Source organism: Podarcis vaucheri, assembly GCF_965113315.1.
Source record: "Podarcis vaucheri genome assembly, chromosome: 3".
In the NCBI taxonomy this organism is placed as follows: domain Eukaryota; kingdom Metazoa; phylum Chordata; class Lepidosauria; order Squamata; family Lacertidae; genus Podarcis; species Podarcis vaucheri.
Window position 1 is genome coordinate 63,279,820 of NC_138761.1, and position 23,548 is coordinate 63,303,367.

The 23,548-nt window shown below is 44.7% G+C and overlaps 1 protein-coding gene across 8 annotated transcripts in view; it reads left to right on the top strand.

The window, feature by feature from the left end:
* The window catches only part of NHSL1 (NHS like 1), a 142,914-nt gene that overhangs the window by 61,015 nt on the left and 58,351 nt on the right, over window positions 1–23,548 (top strand). The window contains exon 1 of one of the 8 annotated variants that reach the window (XM_082215878.1): window positions 1,933–2,069. The exons of the other annotated variants lie outside the window; for them this stretch is intronic. Coding sequence (XP_082072004.1) covers window positions 2,054–2,069 — 16 coding nt within the window. The 5' untranslated portion in view covers window positions 1,933–2,053. Of the gene's footprint in view, window positions 1–1,932; window positions 2,070–23,548 lie in introns of those variants that run through there. 8 annotated transcript variants of the gene reach the window in all.

The following is a 23,548-nucleotide window of genomic DNA, read 5'->3' on the forward strand; positions in this document are numbered from 1 at the left end:
AAAAATGGGGAGGGAGGCAGGCAGGCAGTAGGCAGAGGAAAATTTAATTATCCTTTCCCACCTGAAATCATACCCATTGCCTCATGTTGCACAACTTTTCATAGAAACATAGAATTATAGAGTTGAAAGTGACACCGAGGTTTATCTAGTCCAGGTATAGGCAAACTCGGCCCTCCAGATGTTTTGGGACTACAATTCCCACCATCCCTGACCACTGGTGCTGTTAGCTAGGGATGATGGAGTTGCAGTCCCAAAACATCTGGAGGGCTGAGTTTGCCTATGCCTGATCTAGTCCAACCCTGCAATGCAGGAATCTCAACTAGAACTCATCAAGTGGTTGGCCATCCAACCTCTGCTTAAAAATCTCCAATGAAGGAGAGTCCGCCACATACTGTAGGCATCCATTTCGCTATTGAACAGTTCTTACTGCCAGAAAGTTCTTCCTGATTTTTAGTCAGAATCTCCTTCTTGTAACTTGAAGCCATTAGTTCGGGTCCAAGACTCCAGAGCAGGAGAAAGCCAGTTTGCTCCATCTTCGATGTGGCCCTTGATCATCTTGGTTGCCTCCTCTGCACACATTCCAGCCTGTCAATATCATTCTTAAATTGTGCTCCCCAGAACTTGACACAGGACTCGAGGTGTGGTCTGACCAAGGCAGAATAGAGCGGGACTGTTATTTCTCTTGACAGGGACACTATACTTTTGCTGAATAACTTTCACTTTTTTTGCTGGTGCATCACACTGTTGACTCTTGTTAAGCTTGTGGTCTATTAAGACCCCTAGTTCCTTTTTGCATGTCCTGGCAATCCACTGGCAATCCAGGTGTTCACCTTCTTATATTTGTGCAGCTGATTCTTCCTAACTACCGGTATGTGCAGAATCTTACATTTGTCCCTATTGAAATGCATTTTGTTAGTTTTGGCCCAGTTTTCTAATCTTTTAAGGTCATCCTGAATCCCAATTCTGTCTTCATCATTGGCTACCCCCCCCCCCAGTTTGGTGTCATTTGCATGCCCTCAATTCCTTCATCCAAGTCCTTTATAAAGGTGTTGAACAACAACAGTCCCACTTGACTGCTGCACCCCACTTGCCACTTTTTTTCCAGGATGACAAGGAACCGCTAGTGAGCATGAAAAGAAGGCTCTACCGCTATTTTGTGTAGTTTCAACTTTACTCAGAGAACAAAATGGCTCTTCTGTCTTTTTTTTTTTTAAAAAAAATTGTTATCACAGATATAGAATACTGTCAATAAAAGAAGTACAAAAAAGTCAATTAAACATCCCAAATCCAGTTCAAGACATAATCAACAATATGCAAAAACAGTGGGGACAAACAGTGATTTTTAAAGTGTGCTTACCGTAAGTTCATGTTTGGGCTGTGCCTAGTTCTAGTATTTTCACAGGACACCTTAGGTTTGCAGGAAACCATTGGTGACATTCAAGTGTAATAACAATTGGCTCTTGATTGTTTGTTTTCCTTACTTGCACCATAAGCCTCTCTTTGTGTGCGCGCACATGCATATAATATGAAAACTAGCCAAATAAAGCACTTCAAAAGTAACACATTCCAGAGCAATTACAAAAAAAAGTAAGTTACAAAGAGCCAGAATTTGGCAATTCATAGGAAACTGCTGAGGTAGATTAAGGGTGATTTATTTTTCCTGATGCTGACCAGTAGATGAATATGAGCTGTTTTCAGTGCGAAAGCGCTGACAAAGGAGATAAAACAAATGTATTTAGGTTTGTATTGTGCTAGGCGTGGCTGAAGAGGCGCAGTTGTCTTTCTCTCCCTTCTTAAATAGAGTGGCTGGACCCCCCCTTTTTTTTTCTTTTTTGGAATGAGAGGAGGTGGGAGATGGGGACGTTCCACAGTGTTGTTTAGAAATCAGTGGGTTGGGCAGCAGCTTCCTATAGCAGCAGGAGTTGGCTCGCTGCCATGCTTCTCGGCTGTGCGCTTGAATGGGGCGGACTGGGGAACAGCTGTACCTAGCACTGGTGCACTGCACTCTCTGCAAACAGGACCCTTTCACTTCCCTCCATGGAACAGTCCCAGGATGTTTTGCCTGAAAGGTAAGGGGACTTTTTGGAAGTTATGCTACTCTCCTGTATAGCTGTTGCTGTCGTCGTCCCCCCCCCCCCCCGCAACCACAGGCTAGCAGCCCTCTTTTACAACTCTCAGAAGTTTATGAGAAGTTTAATCTTTAGTCTTGTTCTTGAGTCAGAGGGCAGCACAGATCTACATAACCCTTTGTGCTTTATTAGCAGAGGGAAGACTCATTCCTGCTTGGAATCCTTCGAATGCTATGTGTAATCCTTTCCCATACAAAAGAGCAAGCTTGCTCTGTAGGTTTCAATTTGCTGAGCCTACCAAGCATTTGAAAAAGCATTGTCTGCGTTGTAGGAACTTTAGGAACAATTTATTGGATGAAGCATGTGCACTGACCATGCTAGTTAATAGGATCTGTCAGACAATACCTTCATTTAATTATTTTCAAAACAGTATGAGGTCTAATGAATGCCTGGAGAGAATGATGAATTTTTTTGTCATTATATAAATGCAAAACCAAACTATGCCAGTTATTTCTTTTCATGGTGAATGTTGATAAGTGTGTTAATGTGATCAAGCACAGAGGCAACATTACTACAAGTTAGTTTCTTTATAAAATTTGGTATTAACTTTGAGTCCTATTTTAGATTAAGTAGTAGTGTGTGTGCGTGCGTGCGCACACACACCACACACACACACACACAATGTTCACCTTTCTAAAAAAACTCCTGCCCAAAGTATATGTGAATTTCCTTAGGCTTGGTGTTTCTGCTATTGGAATAATTCAGAGATGTTAAATTGTTAATAGAAATCAGTGGCTCTTCACTTTAAGTGTGTGTGCTTTTTGTTGATGTGACTAGAAGTAAAGATAATAATTTTTACAATGTACTGAATTCAAACTTATTTCAAAATATAACCAAATTACTAGTTAAGCTAATAATAAAAGCTCCCTTTTATGTTTCTTTCTGTGCTAACAGCTGTATATGATATATGATGTTTTCAATGGAGGGAAATATTATTATTAATGACCATGGATTTCAGAATTCCTGTGTTCATTGTAAGCTAGGGCATTTCCTCATGTTCAGTGGGATGTGATGCATATTGTATATGTATGTGTGTGTACACACACACACACACACACACACACACACACACTCTGTCCTATACCCAGAGGTCTAAGGGCGGCTCACAGAACAAAATAAAAATAAAAAACCACAAAATATATAATAAAAACAGTCTCCCCAAAAAACCACATACTTGCCTCCATTTCTCCCTAATATATACCAATTTGTATAAAGCATTATTAACTGATGATCTCAGAATGCTGTCATCACAGTTGTTGTTGCTTTTTAAAATACATTTTTATTGTTACTGGATTATTTTTGTTTATTTTAAATAATAATAATAAAAAACACTTCTCTTTTCTTTATTGGCCTGACCTGAACCCCTAGCTACACCTCCAAAATGTTTGCACAAGGATTCATCTGCACCTACCTCTTTAAAAACAACACTTTTGTTTGCTGCAATGGGCACTTTAAAAGTGTTCACGTATGCTAATACTTGCTCCTTTGTCCCTTAATAATGTGGCCGGGGACCTCAGACTGCTTTCAAAGAGGACCAGCAAAGGCAGCAGGAAGCATCAGTGATTTGTGCTTCCTGTTGTATCATCTTCCCCACCCCCCACCCCTCATCAGTGTTTGCAAGGAATCTCTTGCATCTCCCTTGGCAGGCTCTTTCCCACAAAGATTCCTGTAGGGAAATTGGTGGGTAGACTGTTTGCAGTTGGAAATAACGGAGCCTTCATTATGGTATTCCCCCATGTTGCTCTTGCCAGGTAGACACTTTCATACAGTGGTAGCTTGGGTTACATACGCTTCAGGTTACAGACTCGGCTAACCCAGAAATAGTGCTTCAGGTTAAGAACTTTGCTTCAGGATGAGAACAGAAATCGTGCTCTGGCGGCACGGCAGCAGCAGGAGGCCCCATTAGCTAATGTGGTGCTTCAGGTTAAGAACAGCTTCAGGTTAGGAACGGACCTCTGGAACGAATTAAGTACTTAACCTGAGGTACCACTGTAGTTGTATTTAAAATCCCTGTCACCGGGGGAGGGACGAGGACGTAGGTTCCAATGAAGGCCTCCATGTGCGCCCACAGGTGCAAATACAACAACATATGTATTTTAATCAAGCTCATAAGCGGATTTAGTAATACTGTAAGCTTCAGCTTCTGTGAGGGGATATTTCACACTGGATATTGTAATATACTAGCATTTCTACTGGAATGCTAGGGCTGTCATGATGCTGGAATTTAAAATGTCTATACAAGAACCACAGCTATGCTCCCTTCTAAATCTTTACTTTGTGTAAGGTTTGTTATTATTCTTTGTGAAAAAGATTGATAAATACTATATTTTTTGAAATCAGGCAGCTATATAGACTGGATTAGGGAGAATGGGAAAGGAGAATTGAGGTGAAAATATTTTTTTATTTCCAAAGTTACTTTCAAGTAAAGTCAAATTAGACACAGTATGTTAGCCAGGGTTGAAGAGAGAGCTTCTATTTGACTAGATCACTTAATGACTTCATTGTAAAGAAAATGCAGAGGGTGCTGTAAAGAAGGTATGCAAGCTGAGTGACTGCACTTAAAGACGCATATGCCACAGCCTTACATATTTTACAGCTGTGGATTTGGGGAAGGAGGACAGGAGGAATATTTTTCTGCTAATAATAGTAAGAAGTTATGTTGGAGGCCATCCCTGAAAAATCCAGGGCATGTGGTTATTGCTCCCTAGAGGAAAGATCTGTACTAGAAATGCTGATTTATCATCTCTCTTTTTTAAAAGACATCAATGGCTTCCTCACCAGTTGTCTTGTGTGTAGTATACATGTAAGGACATTCCTTGGATTCTTTTCTTGGCAATGTTCTTAGCAAATATGTAAAGTTTAGAATCAGAAACAGATTTCCCCCCTGATGTCTCAAAGCACATGCATTTCCTAAGTCAAGCTAGGCAGCTTGTACTCAAAGGTGCGTTGTTTTGTTCCTCCTAAGATGAAAGAGTATAAACTGTGCCTGCTTTTATAGTATGAATCCCTCAATTTAAATTTGTGGTTATATTTTAATTAGGCTAGGATTAATGAATCCGGTTGGTCTTCTTGTTCTCAACCCTGTAAAGGTAAAGGGACCCCTGACCATTAGGTCCAGTTGTGACCGACTCTGGGGTTGCACACTCATCTCGCTCTATGTGCCGAGGGAGCCGGCGTTTGTCTGCAGACAGCTTCCGGGTCATGTGGCCAGCATGACTAAGCCGCTTCTGGCGAACCAGAGCAGCACACGGAAACCCCGTTCACCTTCCTGCCGGAGTGGTACCTATTTATCTACTTGCACTTTGACGTGCTTCGTGCTTTCGAACTGCTAGATTGGCAGGAGCAGGGACCGAGCAACGGGAGCTCACCCCGTCGCAGGGATTCGAACTGCCGGCCTTATGATCGGCAAGTCCTAGGCTCTGTGGTTTAACCCACAGCGCCACCCACATCTCAACTCAGTAGTAAAGCTATAATTGTTGTTAATATTAAGGCAAGGATTGCAACCAGAGTTTTACTAGCAAATAATTTATTTTGGACAACCTATATGAAAATTTATTTATTGGCACTAAAGTTTTCAGATGGATGTGGCAAGCTCTTCAGTTTCCCCTTAGCTATCATTTATCACCATAGTTTTATACTGTTCCTATAATCATAAGTTAGACGGGCTCTTCCCTTGTAGGTTATTAGGTCCATTTGCTTACTTGATGGAGAAAATCTGGAGTGAGAGCATCTTGGACAGATGACTGCCCACATTCTCCTTGAAGACCTTCAGTGAAGCCCACCACTGCCGAAAAGATTCTCCTAATGTTGAGCTGAAATCAATCCTCTTGTAGATTAAGCCCATTAGCCCTGCCCCCAATGGCAGCAGAGAAAAAAAGTATTTTTGTTCTCTGTGTGAAAGCTCTTCAGGTATTTTTTAAAAAAAAACAACATTTTTTTTTCAATTTTCAAATACAAAAACAAACAAACAGAAGAAATACAAAAGTAAACACACCCAAATTTGTAAACATAATTTGTTACTCCAGATTTAGATATACTACAGACAGGCATGCCTTTTAAGTATCAGAAGTTAGTGTGTTGCCATGTTCTCTCTCAATCTTCTCCTTTCTTGAGGACAAGAATGTTTAATGTTTCCTTGTAGGACATGTTCACAAAACAAACAATTTCCATACAAAGAAACAGTACTCTAGGGGAATGATTGGGAATCTGTGGACCTCCGAATGTGATGGGGGAGTTGTCATCAGCCCCAAACAGTTCGGCCAGTGGTCAAGACATCTACATTCCTGCTCTAGAGCATACAAATTTAAATTTACAAAAAGAAAAAAGCAGGGCTAGAGGAGCTTTAACTCCTGCAATTCTTAAAAAGTCTTAATGTGATCTCACATATTGTCAGGGCTGCTACCCAGTCCCAGCTCACATAGGACCACGTTAGCCAGCGTTCATGTTAAAAGAGTTTTTATTGGGTTACAGGTTCCATTTCCAAACTGCAATGTGCAGCCCTACGTCTTCTATGTCAGACCGGCGAAGACCCATCTGAGTCTCCGCCTCTAGCACACCAGCTTAATACCCTAGCCTTGCTCCACCTCCTGCGCCTTTCCTTCCGTCTCTGGGTCCTTCTGCCCCCCGGGGTTTCTTCTTTCCTACTCTCTTCTGACGCGGACCCCCCTGACCCTTCCGCCTCCTTGCGGCGGGCTTTGGGACCTGGCTCACTCTCCGGGCTGCTTACTGCGCCAGCTTCCGCTGCATTTGAACTTGGCGCGCGCGCCCAACTCTCTACCTTCCTCTTGATCGTTTCGTCGCTCCCCGAGGTGGGCGTGACTACTCCTGACTCATGCCCTCCCTCCTGCTGAAAGCCTCCGGAACCCGATGTCTGGTCCCCTTTCTCCCCGCTGCTCCCGGCTGGGCACGTGGGTCCCGATCTCCAACTGCTGCTCTCTGATCCCTCTCTGGACCCTTCTTCCTGGGGTGTCCCCCTGCTTTCCCCCCTTGCTCTGACCGCTGGCGCTCCCTTCTGGGAATCCTCGGACTCACTGGACAGGCTCGGTGATCTCGGGTCGTCATCCCCACTCATCCTTCCTTCGTATTCCTCCCCCTCGCTCTCTGTCTCCTCCCTTCTCTGCGTCTCTGCTCCTGAACCCCTGACATCCATCCCCCCCTCGAAGCCCCCCCTTCCCCCCTCCCCACTTTCAGGTGTGGGTGCTGGGTGCTCCATCATCACGGGAGTGAATGCCGGATACAGTTCGCTCCCCGTCGCTGGCCGCCAACTGAAGACCTCCGAGTCTTCCTCCTCGCGTTCGTCAACGTTGATCTGCTCCGCCTCCATTTCAGTGCCGCCGTGCTCGAACCCAAGATCCTCCCCGAACACGTCCATGTCAGCCTCTGCGTCGGTCGCTCGACCTGGCATCTCCAGCCACCTCCGGCGCCACTGCTCCTCTGGTCGATCGTCCCACCAATACGAGGTGTCTGATGCCGAACCCTCCGGTGACCCCTCTGGGGAACGGGTGCCCGGTGCGGGCTCCCCGTCCGAGTCGAATCCATGGAACGTGCTGGAGGAAAGTGTGGGCGTGAACAACCAGTCGTCGAAGAAGCCTGCTGGCATGGGTCTGTGTGGGAAAAGGGCATGAAACTCGTCCTTGAGCAGGGGTTCCTCCAAAGCGTAGTCTGGCACCCAGCTATTAGCACTGGCCCGGGTGCCCTCTCTGGCTAGGAGGTATTCTACTCCCTCTTCCCCCCATCTGGAGTCCAAAATCTCCGTGACTTCGTTGATGGGGTCCTGCTGTGGCAATCTCCCCGCCTCCCTCCGCTCCTGAGACGGACTCGGTGCCGTTCCTGGTTCCTGGAATCTGTGAGGTGCCTTGTAGGGAGTGAGCACCGACCTGTGGAACACTGGATGCATCCTGGAACCCTCCGGCAGCACCAGCCGGAAAGCTACTGGGTTGATCTGTGCTTCGACTTGGTATGGACCGAGTTGCTTGTGCCCCAACTTCTTCTTGGCTAACGATCTGGTCGGCACTGCGTGGGCTGCCAACCAGACCCAGTCTCCCACTCGAATCTCTTCGCCAACCCGCCTGTGCTTGTCAGCTTGCACCTTGTATGCGTGCTTCGCTAGCTCCAGCTGCCGTCGGAGTTGATCGTGGACCTCCTGCAACTCAGACGCGAAAGCGTCCGCCGTCTGCGGTTCCCCTTCCCCCACTCTCTCCAGTCCCGGGAAGGTTCTGGGATTCCTCCCATTGTTGGCGAAGAACGGCGTCACCCCTGTGGACACGTGCTTCGTGTTGTTGTAGGCGAACTCGGCGAGCGGCAGGTAATCCACCCACGTCGCAGGCTGTTGATTGGCATAGCATCTCAGGTACTGCTGCATGATGGCATTGACCCTCTCCGCTTGCCCGTTGGTCTGCGGGTGTCTCGCTGATGTCAGGTTGATCTTGACGTTCAGGAAGCCCATCAGCTTCTGCCAGAAATTCGAGATGAACTGGCGTCCGCGGTCGGACAGTATAGACCGCGGCAGCCCGTGCACTTTGAACACGTGATCTATGAACAGTTTGGCTGTTTGTTCCGCCGTGGCCACCTTCGCACACGGTATGAAATGTGCCATCTTGGTGAACAAGTCCACCACCACTAGTACAGCTGTCTTGCCTCTCGAGCTGGGTAGATCCGTGACAAAGTCCAGGGCCACCCTCTCCCACGGTTCAAACGGCGTTTGCAGCGGTTCCAGCAGTCCCGCCGGTGGTTTGTGCACCGGCTTAGCCCTCTGGCAGGTGTCGCACCTCGCGACGTAGTCCGCGACTTCCCCTCTCAGTCTGGGCCACCAAAAGTCCCTTGCGACTAATTCCACCGTTTTTTCTGTGCCAAAGTGTCCGGCCGTGGGTGCGTCATGCAACTGTTGCAGTACCTTGGCGCGAAGTTGGTCTCCCGGCACGTAGATGGCCCCTTTACGTAAGAGCAAGCCGTCTCGTATCTGGAACTCGTCGCTCTTCGCCGTGCCCTTGTGCACCTCGGCCATCTTCGCCTGCGCGAATGAGTCGCCCTGCAACGCCCGCCGCACCGCATCCAGGTCTACTGTGGCTGAAGCGCACGCCCACGCTGTTGGCGCGAAGATGTGCATGGCTGCCGCTGGCGTCGCCTCTTCGAGGTATTGCGGTTTTCGGGACAGTGCATCCGCCATGATGTTGGTGTCGCCTGGGACGTACTCTATTCGGAAATCAAAGTCAGCAAAGAACTCTGCCCAACGTATCTGCCTCTGGTTCAGGAACTGCGCCGTGCGCCAGTGCTCCAGATTCTTGTGGTCCGTGCAGACTTGCACTGTGTGCTTGGCTCCGATCAGGAAATGCCTCCACGCTTTGAACGCTGCATGAATGGCCAGCAACTCCCTGTCCCAGATGGTGTAGTTCTGCTCCGACTTGCTGAGCTTTCTGGAGTAGAACGCTCCCGGCCTCCAGACCCCCTGCGGGTCTCTCTGCAGCAGGACAGCTCCCACGGCTCTATCGGACGCGTCTGTCTCTACCCGCATCGGTCTGCTGGGGTCGATATGCAGCAGTTGCTCTTCCGACGCGAAGAGACGCTTGAGTGCCTGAAAGGACTGCTCCGCCTGCTCCGTCCAGATGAATTTCTTTTTCTTGGAGCTTAGCGTGTCCGTAATAGCCGCCGTCTGCATCGCGAACCCCTTGATAAACTTGCGATAGAAGTTGGCGAAGCCCACAAACCGCTGGACCTCCTTCCGGTTGCGCGGGCTCTTCCAATCCAACACCGCGCGAACCTTGGCGCTGTCCATGGCTAGCCCCTTGTCCGACAACTTGTAGCCCAAGAAATCCACCTCCGTCATGTCGAACTGGCACTTCTCCAGTTTGGCGTACAGTCTATGCTGCTGCAGCCTCTTCAGCACCTCCCGAACGTCTTGGTCATGTGCTTGCTGCGATTCGGAGAATATCAGGATGTCATCCAGGAAGCAGACGCACTTCTTGTAGAGGAGTCACGCCAACACATGATGCATGAAAGCTTGAAAACAGTGAGAACCGTTTTGCAATCCAAACGGCATCACTCTGTATTCGTAGGTGCCCAGAGGCGTGAACATGGCTGTCTTCCACTCATCGCCTTCCCTCATGCGGATGAGATTGTACGCCCCTCGCAGGTCCAACTTGGTGAACACGCGTCCCTTGCGCACCGTCGCTAGGAGGTCGTCAATCCTGGGCATGGGGAAATCAGAGGGCTTGGTCATCTTGTTCAAGAGGCGAAAATCAACTACAAGTCTTTTTTTGGGGCGTGTCTTTCTTCTTCACGAAGAAAACAGGACTGCCCCCTACTGCCTTGGACTCCCGGATGAAACCGCGCTCCAAATTGCGATCTATGAACTGTTTGAGTTCCTGTAGTTCGTCCTCAGACATGGAATACAGCTTCCCTTTCGGCAGCGTCACCCCTGGTAGGAGGTCAATCTTGCAGTCATACTGCCTGTGAGGGGGTAGCTTGTCTGCCTCCTTCTCGCAGAAGACCTCTAGAAAGTCTGCGTATTTGTGGGGGACTGCTTGCAACGTTCCCAACTGCAGCTGTGATTCCTCCTCCTCTCCCTCCTGTCTGAGCAGGATGCAGTGCTCGGCACAATAAGAAGAGCCGAAGATCAGCTGTCGCTGGTACCAAGCCAGTGTCGGACTGTGCCTGTCCAGCCAACTCATGTCCAACACAATGGGTGTGTCCGACAGTCGGGTGACATTAAAACTGATGACTTCCCTGTGGTTACCAAGTCGCATCACCATTGGCGGCGTCTGCTTCACCACCTGCCCCCCCAGCAACTCTCTGCCATCCACTGTGACGACTTGCAGGGGCAGAGTGGCAGGCAGTAGCTGTATAGCGTGCTGCTCCACAAAATCCTGCGCTATAAAGTCTGCGTTACTTCCAGAATCCACAGAAAGTGGCACGTCTATAGTGATGCCATCGGGTAGCTGGAGAGATGCGGTGAGCTGCACTACTGGTTTGGGTGGGAGGGGGTCTGTGGGTTGCAAGATCGCTGGGGACTGCTTCACTGATTCGTCTGGCTGGGCCCCAGTGCCTCTGCCTCCAGCCAGACATCGTCGTTTCCCTGCTGGGGTTCGCTGTGCTGCGTGGCTGCTACCACCGTTGCGGAGGCTGCAGTGTGCTTGGAGTTCCTCTGGGGACACTCTCTCGCCATGTGTTGAGGGCTGTCGCATATGTAACACTTCCGGGTCCCTCTAGGAGGCTTAGTCTTGACTGCTCCCGGTGCAGGGGCTCTGGTAGCTGACTGAGCCCTGGCGCCTCCCACCTCCATAGGTTCCACTCCCCCTCCTGGCGGAGGTATGGATTGCGCACGCGCAGCTTCCCTGGGAACGAAAGAGAAACTTCTCGCTGCTTCGCGCCCTCCACGTCCTTCGTCTCTGCACCATGGACGTTCTTCCAGCCTCACCCCCACAGTCAGCGCCCTTTGGACCACCTCCTGCGTGCTCCGGGGCCTCTCCCCCCTCACAATTTCGTCTTTAACAGCACTGCTCAGACCCTCCCAGAACAGGTCTCTGACTGGAGGTGAATCCCGGTCCCATTCCAAGGCACTGACCAGCGCAAAAAAGCGGGCGTGATACTGCCGTACGCTCGCCCTCCCTTGTCTCAGTCCATGTATCTCCCGTCGGGCAAGATCCACGTCAATGGTAGATAAAAAGCACGCATCCATCGCTTTGATAAAGGCATCTGCACTCTGAAGCGCCGGATCTTTATCCCTCCACAAATTGCGCAGCCACGCTTTAGCATCCCCATGCAAATGGGATAGTATAGACCCCACTTTCTCTTCCTCATCTCTAAAGTCTTTTGCCAGCAGTTGCAGTGCGTCCATTACGTCTGCTCGAAAATTGGGGTACTGTTGCAAATTCCCATCGAAGTGAGCCACAAGCCCTCCTGCTCTCCGTGCCAACCCAACCCCCTCCGGTCTGGGTCCCGGTTGCCCTTGCTTAACCAACGCTTCAAACCTGGCGTGGAGATCTCTGTAGGCGGCCGCAGCATCCTGCTCCCTTTTCTTGGATGCCAGTACCTCTGCGTTCAATTGGGTCACTGCCTGTTGCAGCGCTGAAATTTTTTCTGCTTCCGTCATCTCTGCCAACCTTTGTGAGCTTGCTCCCAAACACCAATTTCCTCCTCTCGCTGCTTCTGCCTCCGCTGCGAGGTATCAGGTGTCCGAAGCTATGTGAGACGGGTCTTACTGTCAGGGCTGCTACCCAGTCCCAGCTCACATTGGACCACGTTAGCCAGCGTTCACGTTAAAAGAGTTTTTATTGGGTTACAGGTTCCATTTCCAAACTGCAATGTGCAGCCCTACGTCTTCTATGTCAGACCGGCGAAGACCCGTCTGAGTCTCCGCCTCTAGCACACCAGCTTAATACCCTAGCCTTGCTCCACCTCCTGCGCCTTTCCTTCCGTCTCTGGGTCCTTCTGCCCCCCGGGGTTTCTTCTTTCCTACTCTCTTCTGACGCGGACCCCCCTGACCCTTCCGCCTCCTTGCGGCGGGCTTTGGGACCTGGCTCACTCTCCGGGCTGCTTACTGCGCCAGCTTCCGCTGCATTTGAACTTGGCGCGCGCGCCCAACTCTCTACCTTCCTCTTGATCGTTTCGTCGCTCCCCGAGGTGGGCGTGACTACTCCTGACTCATGCCCTCCCTCCTGCTGAAAGCCTCCGGAACCCGATGTCTGGTCCCCTTTCTCCCCGCTGCTCCCGGCTGGGCACGTGGGTCCCGATCTCCAACTGCTGCTCTCTGATCCCTCTCTGGACCCTTCTTCCTGGGGTGTCCCCCTGCTTTCCCCCCTTGCTCTGACCGCTGGCGCTCCCTTCTGGGAATCCTCGGACTCACTGGACAGGCTCGGTGATCTCGGGTCGTCATCCCCACTCATCCTTCCTTCGTATTCCTCCCCCTCGCTCTCTGTCTCCTCCCTTCTCTGCGTCTCTGCTCCTGAACCCCTGACACATATGAATGAAGCAAATGCCATAGAAATATGTACAACTGTTCAATCTGTAGGTATGGGAAGAATTTTAGTACCGAAGTGAGTGTGAAATTTCAAGCACATAGTTTAAATAGTGCACACACAATCTTTCTTTTACAGGCTTTTAAAGGCTTAACGTTATTGGGCATTGATTTATTTGAAATGTTTCCTAACTGCTCTTCATCAGAATTTTTTATTAAGTGTTGGATTACTAGCATTCTCAACAAAAAAACATCTTTTTCACAGTATTGCATGCCAAAGGCAATATTTTCTTCAGGTGATTTTAATGGCTTAAGTTTAAACATGACTTTGATAGTGCTACGATTTCAGGGGTGCCAGACTTCTAATCCCTGGATCCAGCAAGTGTTAAAAGCTAATCAAGCCAGGCTAGCCTCCTGGTGAGGTGCAGAGCCAGAGTTTGGAGTTGAGAGTTGAGCAGTAATATGACCTAGATGTAAACTGCTGGCTTGAAAGCCAGAGAACAATGTTCAATTTCTGTTTGAATCCAAGGCTATGGAAGAAATAACACTCTTTTGGGGTGTTGATGCTGTGAATCCCTCCATTATAGGCTTAGGTTGATGTATAAATAAACCATATACCATAAAGACACCACAGTCTCCACTGTGCCTCAGTTCCAAAAGGAGACATGGAGCCTGGATAAGCACCTGGGACTCCTGGAATCTCACACTGCTTGAAGATTGGTGTGGCATGCAACAATAGCAAGATTTTGATATTTTAACTGTTTTCTTTATTGCCACTTCCCTTACTGCACATTCACATTAAGCAACCATCACATTAAGCCACATTAACCGTTTAATGATGGTTTACTGAGAATGCGCAGTGAGTGTATGCCCATTGCTGAAAGTCTTCACTGCATTATCCCCCCATTCCAGGTGCTGCCATGCCAATGGGAAACAAACTAGAGCCTCAAACCGGTCTCATGATTTTGTTTTCCCCCAAACAAAGCTTGAGCAGTAACCAAAGTTCTGCTTTTGTCTTACTGCTCACAATTTGTTTGAGGGTAACAATCATGAGCCCAGGTTTAGAAGTCACAACATACCAGACTCTGGCTTGTTTCCTGGTGGCATGGCAACAGAAGTACCGTATTTTTCGCTCTATAACACGCACCCGACCATAACACGCACGTAGTTTTTAGAGGAGGAAAATCCGTAGGCATGCCACCCGTAGGCATTTCCTCCATAACACGCACAGACATTTCCCCTTACTTTCTAGGAGGAAAAAAGTGAGTGTTATGGTGCAAAAAATACGGTAATGGTGGGGGGATGCAGTGAGAAGGTTTCAGCAGTGTGTGCCAGCAAGCACACATTCACATTAAACTGTGGTTTTCATGTGACATGCCAACTAGGCCATTGAATAGGAGTGGATGAATTGGTCTGTCACCACTACTTTCAGACATGTTTCACCAGTAAGGTCTGTTGTATCCCGTTTGCATTTGTTGTTTCTTGAAAAAATCTGCATGAAATGATGCTTTTAAATACATATCTTTTAATACATTTCTCTCAGGATACGTCTCTAAATTGTTATTGAGCTAAGAACCAGGTCAGAACATTCAGGAAGTGTAAGAGTAAGTGGATAACTAAGTTCTGATCTGAACATTAATCTGTGGTGCGTGGACCAAGTTCTGTTTAATCAGAATGTGCAAAGATATTGTTTGTGAAATATCTGTAATTTTGAAAAGTTATAAGGGAGTAGCATGGCATTATGTTTTGTATTTATGTTATGTTTACTTCACCTAGGGGTTCCCTGGCCCAAGTCCTATATTTAAATGATTTGTTATGCATTCAACCCTTTTCAAGGAGCCCATGGTGGTGCCTTAGCCTCACCAAACCTTTAATGTAGACAGTGCTGAGGGACACTGATGTTCCCAAAAATACCTTGTGAAGCTTTGTGTCTGTGTGTGAGAAAGGGGGGGGGGGTTAAACCTGTGTTTCCCATTCCCAACCTAGCATGACATAAAAAGGTAAGTTATAATACATTTAGATAAATAAAAACCCTAGCTGCCTTTTCAGACTTTTCAGAATATTTTTTTCTATGAAGCTGGATTAGAAATATCAATTTCTTTTTGTTTTGTTTTGTTTTGTTTGCTATCAGGTACTCAGGAAATTCTGTTATTGTCATATAAATGCTGTTATTTAGTACAAACAGTCATGTCACAGCCAGAGATACCTTAACTATAACCTGCTGATATTATTTGTTCACAATTACATAGTTACTGCCCTAAAACCATTGCCTCTAAATGCTAGGGACCGCTTCTCAGAACTGCAATTTGTCATAAATACTCACAGCGTGCATCGACTTAAGAGAGGAATTGCAGAAATGACAGATAAATGCTATAATTCATAGCAAATCATGATATGCTACACTGCTGTGCTGCATTCGACCTCTCGAGTGCGTTGATCTTTTTGCAGGTTTTTGTTGGTTATCACTGTAGTTTAATTTAAACTTCCTTATTTGAAATATATTACGCAGCATGCCTTTCAAGCGGAACCAGTTAGCTCCTTTTATATTGATTACATTGCTGTGTAGTTAAGACGAGATGGTATGGTGATGGTTATTTGTAGGAAGTCACTGGGTTTTAACTATCTGTACTTTAACTGGTGACCCCTGTACCATATAGGCAACATGCCAGCAGGAGAACTAAAATACAGATTTCATTAAGCTGTAAATAGTTTTGTTCACCTTTGCTGTCCAAAGTAAGATGATAAATTGTTCCACTTGGCAAATTCAAAACAGAGCTGTAAATAGCAAAGAACTGGAAGTAGAAGGAAAAGGCAATGTGGTAGACAAAAGAGAGACCTTTGTTAGTCCAATGCATTTTGGACCCTACTGGTGGTTCTTCGGGGAAAGAAATACAGATTCAACATTTAGATGTGCTACTGCAGCTTTTCTTTTGCTAACTCTGAATCTGTATTTCTTTGAAGAAGAACCTGTAGGGTCCAAAACATGTCACACTGATAATGTGGTGCCCTCCACACAATTTCTGTTCTCATCCTGAAGCAAAGTTCTTAACCCGAGGTACTATTTCTGGGTTAGCGGAGTCTGTAACCTGAAGCGTATGTAACCTGAGGTATCACTGTATATAATTTAGTTACAGTGGCCTACCCGCATGCTTGATTTGATGGTTTGATTATTTTCTTGTGAGGAACTCAAACTATATCCTTGTTGTTCCTGTGTGTGGCAATTATTCTGTTCGTTTTTTTTCTTCCTGTCCTTTTAAGATGTCTTTCCCCCCCCTGATTGTTGCTGTTATGCTTTGGGCAGAGCTGATAGCCCATTGTTGTTCCAGAAATTTCTCCATTGCTCTGTCTGTGGTTTGTTGTTTTACACTGAGAACTTTAGCAAGAGCTGCAAAAGTCACTTTGCCCCAGTAAATAAACAGTTGTCACCATTTTTCCTCTCAGCCTGGGAAGAAGTGTGGTCTGTCAAACTGCAGATGACTCAGTAAAAACCTTATCAGTTCTTTGGCAGTTCACAGACTTCTTTCATTCTTCCTTCCAGCTGAAAATATATGAGCAGTTATACTTCCAATTAAATTAAATTCCAAGTCCTCTTAGCATTATTCAGTTCACTTCATAAATAATAAAGGATGGGGAAGAGTCAGCTCTAAATTTCCATCATAAACCTTTTGCAAAATAGAGCTTTCCTCCTTTTTTCTTTTTTTACACACACAGTTCTGTTTGATTTTATATTCTGCGTTTATAATCCTATTTCTTCCATCCTCACTTGTACAAATATAATTTGAACTAACTTTCAGAGGACTTCTGAATCATAAATGTAGAGAAGAAAACTTTAAATAAAGAAACTGTAGTCTCCCCTCTCCCCACCATCTTTTTCACTGAATGAAGTCTTATCTCAAGTTCAAACCTTAAAGTCCTTGCAGTTGGTTTGTTCCACAGTTTGTGATCTCCTGTCTTCTAGAACGCGCCTGTACTTTAGTCCAATTAAGCTCTAATGAACAGGAGAACCTCTGCTTCTTAATGGTGGCGTTGAAGGGTTTTCAGCAGGTGAAGTGCTTTTGTACTCGGCGCCTCTCTGCCCCTCGCATTCCATACCAGAGCGAGAGCCAGGTACCGAGATGAACTGTGAGTGAAGCTCCCTCCCCCCCATCCCTGGGGAGAATTTGCAAGGATGATTATCCTCAATCATCCTTGTTTTTCCTTCGCCAATGATCTTCTGCTGTCATGGGGGCTGTGGAACCGGAAGCCCATCCAGAGATCTCATATGGATGTGTCCTTCATTGTACACTTGCACATACACCAACACTTCTTCTGTTTTACCTCTCCCAAGATAAACCTTGCAAAGGAACAACATTGCAGCCTGTTCCTCCATCACTTGTGTTTCCATTCAGTGTCATAAGACCTTAATATTTCAAGAACACTACATTTCTTAAACAGAGTTTGGCTTTGGGGGCAGATATAGCTCCGAGGACCTTCTGGCAGTTTCTTACTGCGAGAAGTGAAGTCTGAGTGTGGTGCTGATAACGTCAAGGTTGCAGGTTCAGTTCTCATATGGAATAGCTATACATTCCTGCATTGCAGGGAGTTGGACTAGATTATCCTCAGGGTCCCTTCCAACTCTACAGTTCTGTGATTTTACAGGAAACCAGGTAGTGGCAATCCACCCTGTGGAACACCCTCCCATCAGATATCAAGGAGATATATAACTATACAACTTTTAGAAGGCATCTGAAGGCATCAGGAAGTTTTTGATGTTTGATGTTTGATGATGCTTTTATATTTGTTGAAAGCTGAATCGCTGGGGCAACCCAGTAGGATGGTCGTGGTACAAATATAACAACAACAACAACAACAATTAATAAAATAAAAACAAACAAATAAAAAAATAAATATTGTTGTTACAGTTCATGTCAAACAGGGCATCTCTCTTTGGCTCTTTTAAATTGTTAAAGGGATAGTGGAAGGCTGGTGAAAAAGGAGGTGATGCTTGCTTTTGGTTACCAATGGTAATCCAGGATTGTAATGTGTATGAATTGGCAGGCTAACATTGCTAAACTTGTCTGAACTGTATCTGAATTGCTAGTTAAAGCAAACTGTAAATTTTGCTGCTTTTCACTGATGTAAAGAATGCTTTGCTCTCATAGTGCTAGGATGTACCAGCCTTAGCAGCTTTGTCATTCCATTGTTGCTGTAGATTAGAGACATTTCTTTTTTATTTTTGGCAGTACATCTTTGGTCCCATGTTTTTCAGATGCCTCAGCAGCTGCATGGGATGGACTGAAATCCTCTAATATCACACACATAATGGCTTTTGTTTCAACATCAGCAACAACCTTTTTTTTTTTTAAGAATGTATTTGTATACTTTTAATTTATAGCCCACTATATCCCAAGGGCTCAGGACATGTGACCTCAGTTTTAAAAAGTGGGACAAGCCATAGCTCTGAAAGACATGTAACATTACAGTCTAAATTTGATGAAAACACAAAAAGGAGCACACAGTAAAAAAGATGGGAATCAAAACTTAAATGACATGTTCTATTTTTAGTAGCATTAGGAAACTGCCTAATGTAAAGTGTACATTTAAATACGTTCAGGAGCCTGCCTGCTACTGTGAACTCTGCATTATCAAGGTTCTCAACTGTGAGGAAACTTTTAAGAACATAGAGATATTTTATTTCTTCCTTATACCATCCTTCATCCCAGGGTCTTTTTGGTTGAATTTATCTTTGTTTTCTTGGAGAGTTTTGATTAATCAGCATTTTTTTCTGGATTAAAGGACTGAGGCACACTTAATTCTTGGGTCAAAAAGACATATGTGTTCTCAGCTTCCAGAACAACTGGTCTTACGACTGCAGGATAGCTCTGTTAATATTTATTCCCACTGCTCTGTTCTTCCTTTATCCTTTCAGTCATGGATCATAGTTAAGGCCATCTTCGGGGTGGGGTGGGAGGTGATAATTTTGGGGTTCCTTCTAGCCTCTAAGCTATAGCATTGGATATATCAGAAAGTCTGCCCCCTTTCTTGGGATGTTGTTGCAGAACATTATAATTAAAATAATAATAGAAGGGGATTGAGGTGGCATGGCCAGCTGCAGTGTACCATAATGTGTGGTGTAGGATCACATCCTAAGTGAAGTTATGTTGGTAATTTTAATTTTATAATGTATTATAGAATAAATGCTCATTGAACTGCTTATTTTAATATGTAACCTCCCCTGGAATCATTGTGGGATGAAGGATGGTATAGAAATAAAATATCTATGTTCTTAAAAGTTTCCTCACAGTTGAGAACCTTGATAATGCAGAGTTCACATTAGCAGGCAGGCTCCTGAACGTATTTAGATGTACACTTTTAGAAGTTATCACCAGACTTTCTACCCACTCAGCATGGGAAGGTTAGGAGTAGTTGGGAATGGAGATTTACAATTGGGAAAATATAACACTGGTCCTAAAGGATCTTGATTGGCTCCCAGTGCATTTCTGAGCCCAAATCAAACTGTTAGTGCTGACGTTTAAAGCCCTTGACCCAGTATACCTGAAGGAGCGTGTCCACCCTCATCGTTCGGCCCAGACACTGAGGTCTAGCTCTGAGGACCTTTTGGCGGTTCCGTCACTGCGAGAAACAAAGTTACAGGGAACCAGACAGAGAGCCTTCTTGGTAGTGCCGCCTGCCCTGTGGAACACCCTCCCATCAGATGTCAAGAAAATAAACAACTGTCTGACTTTTAGATGACATCTGAAGGGAGTCATGTTTAGGGAAGTTTTTAATGTTTGATGTTTTACCTTGTTTTTACTATTCTGTAGGGAGTCGTCCAGAATGGCTGAGAAATAATAAAATTGTTCTTGTTCTTCTTCATGTTGTTGTTACAATTGGTGCTGCAAGGGATAGCATTCTTTTTAAAAGACCAAGTCTGTAGTTTGTGTGTGCTCCTGGATTCACCACTGACTGTGGAAGCCCTGGTAGACTTGGTAGCCAGGAGTGCGTTTTGTCCACTTTGGCTGGTATGCCAGCTACAGCCCCTCATTTAGATAAATGATAAATCATTGATTATTTAAGCTATAGTTTATTAAACCATGGCTTTGTGTCATGTGTGAACACTGCCCAGCATTTTAACTATGATTTCCTTACTGCTAAAAAACCCCAAAATCCCAAACCATGATTTGTTGTTGACTTATGAACCCTGGGTTCTTCTAACTGTGGTCCGAGTCCAGCACTCTTCCTAAACTATGGTCTGTTTGGTGAGTGTCTGGGGTGAGGTGGTCAAAGTACATAGGCACGAGGCAAGAGTAGTTGGGGGGGAAAGCCAAGTTTGAGAGAAACAAGGCACAGTTTGTTTGTTTGATTGTCAGTGGGAGAACTCTTGGTTTATTAAACAAACTATAGCTTAGTGTTATTTGTCAACTGGGCCTGTGTGGCAGTTTAGTGATGCACAATCTAATACAGCCCCTCTACTAATCCAGTGGATATTATTTGAAGGTGTGAGTAATGGTTACTGTTTTATGTGCTATGGAATTATAATTTAGAGATAATACAATTCTGAATATAGGAAATCTTCAGCCTTTTATTAGGAAATGGAATACTGAATATTATTATTGGCATGCTCAGGAAACTTACAACTTTGCTATGGATTTTGTCTTGGAATCCCTGGGAGTATCGTCTAATCCTGGCTTTTACACTTAAACCGTAGACAACATGCTAAACCTCTTTTGAGTCTTTCTGTCTCATTTTTTAATAGGGATAATGCCTACCTCCAGAAGGTGCTAAAGGATTCATTTGCTCAGTATTTATAAAATGCTTTACAACTCTGTTTGCCAGTAGATTTAACTAGAATCAATTTAGTGGATTTTTTTATTTTTTTTACGAAACCCTAATAAGTATTGTTAAATACTTTCATGTCTCTCACCTCATTCCATTTTTAATAACTGTGTTCCAGTCCACACAAACACATTTTTTAATGTTAGTTTTCTCTCTTTCCCCACCTTTCGCTGTAGTAAGAAAATAAGTTGCAACACACTTCTGCAGTGTTCTGATATTGTATCTCTCTGTACTGCAGTGAACATTGTAACTTAGCTTTAAATAAGCTTTTAAGATACGGCCATCTGTGTGGTTGTACCTGTTGTCCAAAGAGTAACAAATAATCTGGGATAAAGCTTAAGAGAAGCATCAGAGTTCAGCTGGAAAATAAAGAGGCCAGTCTAAAATCCGCCTTGGGTGGATGTTTTTACAGGTCTGGTGGATATCTTCGGGTCCCAGTTGAAGCCTGGATCTGGGGCTGAAATGGCACCTGCTTACGCAAATCAGTTCAGATGATTTTATGCTAAATAGCTCATTAATTGGATTGGTCCATTTAGACCAAACTAGCCCAGTGAGAAGGGAAAGATCTGTAGTGCACCAGAAAGGGCAAGATCTGTAGTGCCTCTTTTTACCGGAAACGTTTATAGATAGGTTATACTCACAAGTACCAGGGATATTGTTTGGAGCTGTATCTTAAAATGATTGCCTATGTACACTGCCTGCCTTCTGATCCAGTAGTTGGTTGCCTGCACAGAAGTAAATGGCAGGCCAGCTGTGATGACGATGAAGAACTTCTTCCACTGTATTCCAACCAAAGGGAGATCAGTCACACTAAGGTCCATGAGCACTTCAGGAAAAAATGGCTGAGCAAAGACAACGGTACCTTGTGGCCAAGTAAGATTGCATCGTGTCTTTTACTAAAACAGTCAAAGCAGGGTGTTTATAATCTTTGTTCTGGATATAGATAAAGTGTTTTTTCCCCTTTGGCAGTATACAATCAAATAAATTTCAAGAGATGTATTGTTTAAAGTCATAAATAGAATGCCTTCTAGAGTGACGACAAAGTCTGTGATAAAATGTTGTGACTTCACCATTGTAGAAAGTCTGCTTCATCTTAACATATCCATATTTTTATTTCTTTACAGCACATTGTAGTTAAATGGAAATGTGTTTGTATTAAAATGTTGAATGACTAAATCAGTGCTACTCCCACTCAGTGTTTATGTAATATAGTTTGGTGCCATGAGGGTATCCTGTATTTCCAGTAGGGAAAATAATACCGGAGTCATAATGGCCCTTTTGAAAATAAAGTTTTCTAATCTTGCATTTGATTGAAGCTATGTTCTGTTAAGCATCATTGTTTCTCATTTTTCACTTTGCCTACCCAAGCAGGGACCCTCCCCTGCTTAGAAAAGTGAGAGAGAGAGGAAAAACAAACACTATGTATATTGTAAAGGGAACTTTCCTTTTGAGATTGTGCCATTAGCTTTGTATTTTATTTTTTACAATGAGTAAGTTAATTCATCAGCGGCTGGATTTTATTTTCTCCTTTCCATTCATTCTGATATTCTGTAGTTGGTTGTCAGTTACTTAAATAATATAGTGCCTTATCTTGTTTTTCTTGATTGCTCGCGCGCGCGCGCGCGCGCACACACACACACACACACACACCGCTGCTCTTGGTACTCCTTTTGAGGGGATGGTAGATAGTAACAGCCTTTGAAATTATGCTTCTAAAATCAGGTGACCAAGGAAGCATTTCATAGGAAAGTTTGACAGTGATGAAACTGAAAAAAGCACAGCATTACTTTTACCTTTAAACTGTTCTCATTTAACATTCAGGTACTGTAAATGTAAACTCACTGTATAAAGCAATTACAGTTGTTGTATACCCTTATTGTGAGCCAAAGTACGGTAACCTTTCACTAGAATTATAACTGTCATATATTTAATTGTCCAGTGTTTAGATTAATTCAAATGCTTAAATAGGCATGTCCTGCTTTATTATAAATATTGTTGTTTTTGTTTTCATGATGTCACTGAACAAGTTGAATAGTTTTGCTTTAAAATGGTCAAACCACTAGTTCATATATTAATGTTTCCCCATTAAATATTGTGTGGAAAAGTTATCCCCCATTCCTCAGCATGTTTTTGGAATTTCTGCAAACTTTCAGTAGGTTGAACTACCCTCTTCCCTGATTTAAAATCTTAAAATAGTATATACCAATCCACATCTGAAGAACAGATTCAATTTGTTATTGCAGAAACAAATTATAAAGTGATTTCCTTTGGGAAAAGATGGTTGCTTTCCCAATGAAATTTGCTAACATTGTTTTAATGAACAGAACTGCGAAGTATAAAGTAAGATCTATGAGCAGCCTAAGTGATTTCTGGATGCAATATGTGAATATCCTGGCAGGATTCTTATTCTCTCTCTTTCATTTTGGCTTTGTTTCTAAGCACTGAAGAACAGAAACTACTGAAAGCTTTCTTTAATTAAGAAAAAACAAAACCCCCAAACAAACCCCCGAACTCCCAAATGTCCCAAACATAAAATGAAAATAACTGCTTATTCTCATTCTAGGCCCAGTAGCAGGTGCAAATTAGATAGAAAAATGGACAGAATAGGTCAATATGGACTTTGAGAATGCTTGAAGGCAATGTTAATTGTAGG